This window comes from Lolium perenne, chromosome 1, assembly GCF_019359855.2.
Source record: "Lolium perenne isolate Kyuss_39 chromosome 1, Kyuss_2.0, whole genome shotgun sequence".
Classification (NCBI taxonomy): Eukaryota; Viridiplantae; Streptophyta; class Magnoliopsida; order Poales; family Poaceae; genus Lolium; species Lolium perenne.
In genome coordinates, this window is record NC_067244.2 from 154,561,784 (window position 1) to 154,571,397 (window position 9,614).

Below are 9,614 nucleotides of genomic sequence, written 5' to 3' on the forward strand. Positions count from 1 at the left end.
ACTTCATTATCTTGAGATTTTAGTGAGGGATCATCTTATAATGCTACCGTCGCGATCTAAGCAAAATAAGATGCATAAAAGGATTAACATCACATGCAGTTCATATGTGATATGATATGGCCCTTTTGTCTTTGCGCCTTTGATTTTCATCTCCAAAGCACGGACATGATCTCCATCATTTTCGGGCATGATCTCCATCATCGTCGGCGTAGCGTCAAGGTCAATGGCGCCGTCTTCATGATTGTCCTCCATGTAGCAACTATTACAACTACTTTGAAATACTACTCAACATGAAATTTAAAGACAACCATAAGGCTCCTGCCGGTTGCCATAATACAATAATGATCATCTCATACATATTCATCATCACATTATGGCCATATCACATCACCAAACCCTGCAAAAACAAGTTAGACGTCTCTAATTTGGTTTTCATATTTTACGTGGTTTAGGGTTTTCGAGAGAGATCTAATCTACCTACGAACATGAACCACAACGTTGATACTAATGCTTTCAATAGAAGAGTAAATTGAATCTTCACTATAGTAGGAGAGACAGACACCCGCAAAGCCTCTTATGCAATACAAGTTGCATATCGAACGAGGAACAAGTCTCATGAACGCGGTCATGTAAAGTTAGTCCGAGCCGCTTCATCCCACTATGCCACGAAGATGCAAAGTACTCAAACTAAAGATAACAAGAGCATCAACGCCCACAAACCATTGTGTTCTACTCGTGCAACCATCTATGCATAGACACGGCTCTGACACCACTGTTGGATAACGTTGCATAGAAAACAAAAAATTTCCTACCGCGAACACGCAATCCAAGCCAAGATGCAATCTAGAAGACGGTAGCAACGAGGGGGTATCGAGTCTCACCCTTGAAGAGATTCCAAAGCCTACAAGATGAGGCTCTTGTTGCTGCGGTAGACGTTCACTTGCCGCTTGCAAAAGCGCGTAGAAGATCTTGATCACGATCGCTTCCGGCGCCACGAACGGGCAGCACCTCCGTACTCGATCACACGTTCGGTTGTTGATGAAGACGACGTCCACCTCCCGTTCCAGCGGGCAGCGGAAGTAGTAGCTCCTCTTGAATCCGACAGCACGACGGCGTGGTGTCGGTGGCGGTGGAGAACTCCGGTGGAGCTTCGCTAAAGCTACGCGGGAGATATGGAGGAGAGGGGGGTGGCTAGGGTTTGGGAGGGGGTGGCCGGCCACTTCAATGGGGCGGCCAGCTTGTGGTCTTGGGGTGGCCGGCCCCCTCTCTTGGCCCCTCATTATATAGGTGGAACCCCAAGTGTTGGACTCCAAGTCTTCGAATAAGACCCGAAACCAAAACCTTCCATATGAAAAGGAAACCTACCTAGGGTGGGAATCCCACTTGGGGTGGGATTCCCCCCTTCCATATGGGGGGTGGCCGGCCCCCTAAGGGGGAGTCCATTTGGGACTCCTCCCCCACTAAGGTTGGCCGGCCATGGAGGTGGAGTCCCACCGGGACTCCACCTTCCTTGGTGGTTTCTTCCGGACTTTTCTAGAACCTTTTAGAACCTTCCATAGAACCTTCCGAATCATTTTAATTCACATAAAATGACATCCTATATATGAATCTTATTCTCCGGACCATTCTGGAACTCCTCGTGATGTCCGGGATCTCATCCGGGACTCCGAACAAATATTCAAACTCCATTCCATATTCAAGTTCTACCATTTCAACATCCAACTTTAAGTGTGTCACCCTACGGTTCGTGAACTATGCGGACATGGTTGAGTACTCACTCCGACCAATAACCAATAGCGGGATCTGGAGATCCATAATGGCTCCCACATATTCAACGATGACTTTAGTGATCGAATGAACCATTCACATACAATACCAATTCCCTTTGTCACGCGATATTTTACTTGTCCGAGGTTTGATCTTCGGTATCACTCTATACCTTGTTCAACCTCGTCTCCTGACAAGTACTCTTTACTCGTACCGTGGTATGTGGTCTCTTATGAACTCATTCATATGCTTGCAAGACATTAGACGACATTCCACCGAGAGGGCCCAGAGTATATCTATCCGTCATCGGGATGGACAAATCCCACTGTTGATCCATATGCCTCAACTCATACTTTCTGGATACTTAATCCCACATTTATAACCACCCATTTACGCAGTGGCGTTTGGTGTAATCAAAGTACCTTTTCGGTATAAGTGATTTACATGATCTCATGGTCATAAGGACTAGGTAACTATGTATCGAAAGCTTATAGCAAATAACTTAATGACGAGATCTTATGCTACGCTTAATTGGGTGTGTCCATTACATCATTCATACAATGATATAACCTTATTATTAATAACATCCAATGTTCATGATTATGAAACTAATCATCCATTAATCAACAAGCTAGTTAAGAGGCATACTAGGGACTTCTTTGTTTGTCTACATATCACACATGTACTAATGTTTCGGTTAATACAATTATAGCATGATATATAAACATTTATCATAAACATAAAGATATAAATAATAACTACTTTATTATTGCCTCTAGGGCATATCTCATTCATGTGGGGAGGAGGTGCTCATGGTGACCCCTGTATATATAGCGCGGAGGCCGGGCGACGGCCGCGCCACACGTGGCATCGCCATTACTACGTGCGCAGAGGTAGGCGACGGCCACGAGCCACGCGAGGCATCGCTATTAACGCGGCCGCAGACTGCCGAAGCGACGCCTCGGTGCCAGTACTGGCGGAGAAGACGCATCGACGCTGCGCACGCTCGCGGAAGCCGAGGCACTTCATTAACGCTGCCCTGCAAAGGCTGTAGCGCGCCGCCCAGAAGTAATGCCGCGGAAGACGAAACAGTTGTGCCGCTGCCAGGCGGGCCCGTGCGAGGACCGAGCAGACATTTTCCGCGACCGCCGAGTGTCCGCGGAGACGCAAACCTGGCGCATATTTGGGCCAGGTTTGCGTCTCCGCGGACGGCCCGGTCACTTTGCGTCGCCCCGCTGGAGGTGGTGCCAGACGCATTTCCGGTCACGACGGACACAAACGGTCGCTCAACGTCCGTTTGCGTCGCGCCGCTGGAGATGCCCTAAATGTAACCGCGGGTATTATCAATCCAAAAACCTTGAAATAATCCCTAATTAAAGTTCATAACTTTTGCCACTACCCTGAATCGCAGTTTCAGCAAATATTATCAGTAGTTAGCACGATTTCTAGAATGCACTTTTTTTTTGAAACGGATGCAAATTTTTTGCCTCATCCATTAATTAAGCAGAAGGTGCCCGTTTTTTAGGAGAAAATCGGGCGAAAGCCTACAAGGACAGGGTCAAGCCCACACCCACCCACACGACGCTGCGAAGGGCACACCGATCCACCCTGGCTACCCACAAAAGCTACACAAACTTGAAGTTCGAGTTAGCCTATGTCAAACAGATGGCTCCCCAAGAAAAGGCCGGTAGCTCCGATTTTGATGACGAGCCCCGGAGAGGAGATGCACAAGACCTATGCCGAAAAGGACCTTCAGGCCAACCTGAAGACATTTGGACACGCCGGGGCGGAGCCGACTAACACGGTTTTGCAGCAACCAAACCATGCTCAGCACCATTATCGTTGCCGCCCAAGCCCACCGTCGAGAGTCACCTTATCGCCCACGCGACTCAAGTTCAAGCATCCTCGAAGATGACGAACATTTGGAGCCTCCGCTCTAACATACCGCTGCTCCATCGCGCCGTGCGCGTCCACCAACACCTTTCAAATCATGAGAGGTAAAACATCGCTCTAAGGTTTTTCATACAACAATTTTCATGCAGCACGGAGTTGGCACTCAAATTGAACAACGAAATCACCTGACCAACATGGTTGAAGGCAGATAACATCATAGGTATTACAGTAATCTAACCTATGCAGCCATAAAATTATAATAATCCTTCCAACTAACGGCAAATTCCACATCCACCAGAATCGCAAAGCGCCTGAGCGAGCGAGCTGAGTTCAGCCGGCTCAGGGAGGATACCCTCCTTGGTGATCCGGAGGGCGAATCCCTCGGCCTCCTCCAGCCGCCCAGCTCGGACGGGACGCGGCTTGCCTGCGACCGCACTCGTGCGACCATCCATGCGTCCTTCCGTTAATTCTTCATCCCGTAACTCTTCTGCAGAGTCGGGCTCGAGCGAGGCAGGTCCTGTGTTCTGCCGCCCACCACCGTCTTTCGCAGAGCTGACCAACTGCCGTGTTGTTGGCTCCATCTCCGACGAGTCCATGTTGACCCCACGCCTGAGCGAAAGAGCAGCAGAACTCAGTGTTAGCGTAGCTAGTCCATCTTGTACAGGACTCCGTCAACCCCACGATCACACGATCGCATGTACTCTACGAGTGTAACCACTCGCACGATCCCCTGCCACTCTCCGTGAGCACATTGTACTTGTAACCTATATAAGCTGATCAATACAGAGCTAAGCACCTAAGGTGCATCGCTATATCTCTCTTCATGGTATCAGTTGCTAACCTCTCCTGAGCCCTGCGACCACCATCTTCCGCTGCCACCCTCCGGCGAGCTCGCCATGGCCACTCCCCCTCCTGGTTTCGTCCGCGACCTCGCCAGCACCTTCGACCAGGCCGGCGCCTCTTCTGCTGCAGGCGCCTCCGCGACCGCTGCGGCTTCTACCGTGGCCGTCCCGCCCCCTGCGCCGGTGCCGCCACCACCGCCGCCTCCTGCGCCACAGCACGTCCCGATGGTCACTGCACCACCTGCGACGGCCGCGCTCTTCCTCAACCCTGCGCAGCTCCCTGGCTTCCCGGCTGCTCCTCCACCAGCTGCTGCGGTCACGGCGACGTCCGCGCTCACCGGCGTCTTCGTCAACCAGCACGTCCCAGTCGTGCTCTCCCTCACGCCGTCCAACTACTCGACATGGCGCACGCTCTTCGAGCTCATGTTCTGCAAGTACGGCATCTCCGACCACATCCTCGCCGCTCCATGTCCCCACGATCCGCAGTGGGTCCAGGACGACGCCTTCATCTGCTCGTGGTTGTTCAACCGCGTGTCGCCGGAGATCCTCGGCCTCGTCCACCAGCGGCACCCCACGGCGGCCAGCGTTTGGAGCGCCATCGCCACCCTCTTCCTCGACAACGCTGAGACCTAGGCCGTCTTCATCGGCACTGACTTCCGCAGCCTGATGCAGGGCGATATGCCGATGCTGCGCTACTTCGCCCGCCTCAAGGAGTACGCCGATCAGCTGGCCGACCTCGGCTTCCCCGTCGACGACAAGGCCCAGGTGATGAACATGTTTCGCGGTCTCAACCCGCGCTACTTCTACGCCATTCCCATCCTCACCATGCAGCTGCCGTTCCCGTCGTTCCTCCGCTGCCGTGCCTTCCTCATCCTCGAGGAGTCCCGCCTCAACATGGCCGCTGCTCCACCATCTGATGTTGCCCTGCACGCCAGCCGTGCACCACCTAGCGGCCACAACACCAGCGCCCCCACCAACGTCACCACCAACGGGGGCGCCGCACGCACTGGCAACGGCAACGGCAACCGCAACCGCAGAGGCAAAGGCAAGGCCGTGCAGACCGCTGGCGACTCCGGCGGCTCCTCCAGCGGATCCTCCTCCACTGGCGGCCCAACTGTTGGTCGCATCGTCCAGATGCCTGCACCAACCTCCAACCCGTGGACCGGCATGGTCCATGCATGGCCCATGCCTTGGCGCCCGCACGCTCCAGGTGCTGGTGTTCTTGGCCCGCGCCCTGGCGCCCCTTCGCCCTTCGCCGGCCACGCCGCACATCAGCAGCCGTTCGCCGGCCACGTCGTGCAGCAGCAGCAGCCGCCGATGCAGCCCTCGGCCTCGCCCTACTACAACGGCCCCACCTGGGACCAGGCCGCCCTGGTGCAGGCCCTGAACAACATGAGCATCCAACAGCAGCAGGCGCCGCCGGCACCCACAGGCGAGTGGTACCTCGACACGGGCGCGTCTTCGCACATGTCCAACAACCCCGGTATGCTCTCCACTCTAGCTCCTGCTCATTCTCGCATTGTTGTTGGTAATGGCTCCACTTTGCCGGTCTCGCACTCAGGTAGCCTCACCATTCCCACCTCCAGCCATCCCCTCCACCTCCACGACATCCTTGTCTCCCCCTCACTGATCAAAAACCTACTGTCAGTTAAGCGTCTCTGCCGTGATAATCCTGTTAACGTTGAATTTGACCATCTTGGTTTTTGTGTCAAGGATCGAGCAACCAGGACGGTGATCCTCCGATGTAATTCTGGCGGCGACCTGTACCCTGTTCGTGTGTCCCCGCCCTCCTCCATCAGCCTCCACGCCACCGCAGTCTCTGCTGATGTCTGGCACCAGCGCCTCGGCCACCCTGGACGCACCACGCTCTCCCGCGCCCTCCGCTACATAGCGCCTAGCTCTAGTTCAGTAGATGTGCCCGCGCACACTTGTCATGCTTGCCAAGTAGGAAAAAATGTTAGGTTTCCATTTTCCGATTCTCAGCATGTTTCATATTTCCCATTTCAGCTTGTACATTGTGATATTTGGACCTCGCCAGTGTTAAGTTCATCAGGCTATCAATATTACCTATTGCTTCTAGATGATTACAGTCATTTCTCGTGGACATTTCCCCTCCGTTACAAATCTGATGCCTTAGCAGCCATCCAGCGATTCTACAACCTCGCGCACACACATTTCAACCTTCAGGTCCTCACCTTGCAAGCTGATAATGGCCGTGAGTTCGACAACCGAGCTGCGCGCACCTTCTTCGATAGCTGCGGCACCGCCCTTCGCATGTCCTGCCCCTACACATCGGCACAGAACGGACGCGCTGAGCGCATGCTGCGCACACTCAACGAGTCCGTGCGTGCCCTGCTCGTCCATGCGTCCATGCCGCCGCAATTCTGGGCTGAAGCCCTGTCCACGGCCACGTTCCTTCTGAACCGCCGGCCATGCCGCGCTCGTCAGTTCCTCACACCATTTGAGCTGCTCTACTGCGCCATCCCTGACTACAGCGCCATCCGTGTCTTTGGGTGCCTATGCTACCCCAACACCACTGCCACCGCGCCGCACAAACTAGCCCCGCGCTCTGCGCCCTGCATCTTCCTCGGATACTCGCCGGAGCACAAGGGCTACCGGTGCCTCAACCGTGACACCGGGCGTGTCCTCATCTCGCGGCACGTCTTCTTCGACGAAGCACAGTTCCCCTTCGCCTCACCTGCGCCCACCCGCACCTCCACACCGTCGCCCCACGATGACGACACCGTCGTGGTGCCACTCCCAGCAGTGCCTCCCCCTGCATCGCCTCCATGTCCGCTCATCACCGCGGACAGCGCAGCTCCGGCCACACCACATGCTCCTCCTATACTTGCCACGCCCACTCCGTCGCCAGCTAGCCTCGGCCGGTCACCACCCCCATCCTCTTCCACTCGTGGCTCATCTGCGACACCGGCGCTCACCTCACCTGTGCACACCGCACGTTCCTCGCCACCGTCACAGCCAACCCGCAACCCTCCTCGCGCTCCCACGCGTCCTCCTCCTGCTCCCACCCACCCCATGGTCACCCGTGCCCAAAAAGGCACGTTCAAACCCAACCCCAAATATGCCCATGTCGCCACCACCACATCGGCCATCTCACCTATCCCAACCTCTGTGCGGGCCGCGCTTCGTGATACGCCATGGCTAACAGCAATGCAGGATGAGTACCAGGCGCTGCTGAGCAACCGGACATGGAAGTTGGTGCCGCGCCCACCAGGGGCGAACGTCGTCAGCGGCAAGTGGCTCTTCCGCCACAAGTTCCGCGCCGACAGCACGCTGGACCGCTACAAGGCTCGATGGGTGCTGCGCGGCTTCTCTCAACGCCCCGGCGTGGACTTCGCCAAGACATTCTCCCCCGTCGTCAAATCTGCGACGGTCCGTGCGGTGCTCACCATCGCCGCCGCTCGGGACTGGCCAGTGCATCAACTCGACGTCAACAATGCATTCCTACAGGGGCACCTCCATGAGCGCGTCTACTGCCAGCAACCAGTGGGCTTCGTCGACCCTACGCGCCCGCACCACGTCTGCCTCCTCGACAAGTCGCTCTACGGCCTCAAACAGGCGCCACGCGCCTGGTACGAGCGCTTCGCGACGTTCCTGTGCTCCATCGGCTTCGTCGCAGGCAAATCGGACACCTCACTGTTCGTCCTGCGCCACGGCAACGAGCTCGCCTACCTCCTGCTCTACGTGGACGACGTCGTACTCACTGCGTCCTCGACCTCGCTCCTTCGCCGGCTCATCGACAACATGCTCGCCGAGTTTTCCATGAAGGACCTCGGCCCCCTGCACTTCTTCCTCGGGATCAGCGTCGTTCGAACCGCGGCCGGCTTCTTCCTCTCGCAGCATGCCTACGCCACGGAGCTCCTGGAGCGTGCCAACATGCAGGATTGTCGGCCGGCCACCACACCAGTGGACACTCGCGCCAAACTCTCTGCAGATGCCGGCGATTCCGTCGACGACGCCGTCAACTATCGCAGCCTTGTCGGTGGACTGCAATACCTCACGATGACGCGCCCCGACCTCAGCTATGCGGTGCAGCAGGCCTGCTTGCACATGCATGCACCGCGCGCGCACCACCTCGCCATGGTCAAGCGCATCCTCCGCTACGTCCGTGGCACTGCTGCCTTCGGTCTGCAGCTTCATCGCTCGTCGTCGCTTGATCTCGTCGGCTACTCCGACGCGGACTGGGCGGGCTGCCCCGACACACGCCGCTCTACGTCAGGCTACGCGGTGTTCCTCGGCGACTCCCTCGTCTCCTGGTCGTCCAAACGCCAGCCGACCGTCTCACGGTCCAGTGCGGAGGCCGAGTATCGCGCCGTCGCCAACGTCGTCGCTGAATGCTGCTGGCTTCGACAGCTGCTGGGCGAGCTCCATGTCGTCGTTTCCAAAGCTACGGTGGTGTACCGTGACAACATCTCTGCGGTGTACATGACGGCGAACCCAGTCCACCACCGCCGCACCAAACATATAGAGCTGGACATCCATTTTGTCCGTGAGAAAGTCCAGCTCGGCCAGCTTCGTGTTCTTCACGTTCCAACGACGCAGCAGTTCGCCGACGTGATGACCAAAGGATTGCCGACAGCGGCGTTTGAGGAATTTCGATCCAGCTTATGCATCCGTGCTCCGGACACAGCAGCTGCGGGGGGGTGTTAGCGTAGCTAGTCCATCTTGTACAGGACTCCGTCAACCCCACGATCACACGATCGCATGTACTCTACGAGTGTAACCACTCGCACGATCCCCTGCCACTCTCCGTGAGCACATTGTACTTGTAACCTATATAAGCTGATCAATACAGAGCTAAGCACCTAAGGTGCATCGCTATATCTCTCTTCACTCAGGCTCGAATTTCCTCCCTCAACCTGATGGACGACGGCGGTGGCGACGGCGGATGGGTGAAAGTGAGGTGGACGAGCGTCGATGCCTTACCCGAGTTTGTCGACCGCGTTATGAGCCCAAGAGGCCACCTCACGGGCCTCGCCTCATCACGGTTATCTTGCAAACGCTCACTGCTCGCCGCACCAACCTCAACTTGTTCGTGCAAAATATTCTGTCTCCTCTCATTCTGGTACCAACTACTCCCCGTTCTCTTGA

At 55.9% G+C, this 9,614-nt stretch overlaps 1 protein-coding gene across 1 annotated transcript; it reads left to right on the forward strand.

Annotated features, from left to right (window-relative positions):
* The first annotated feature begins 5,168 nt into the window (after window positions 1–5,168).
* On the forward strand, window positions 5,169–6,570 carry LOC127300489 (uncharacterized). Its single transcript, XM_051330640.1, has 2 exons — window positions 5,169–5,985; window positions 6,216–6,570. The coding sequence occupies exons 1-2, from the start codon at window positions 5,169–5,171 to the stop codon at window positions 6,248–6,250; spliced, it is 852 nt and encodes a 283-aa protein (XP_051186600.1). The 3' UTR covers window positions 6,251–6,570.
* Window positions 6,571–9,614: the final 3,044 nt, after the last annotated feature.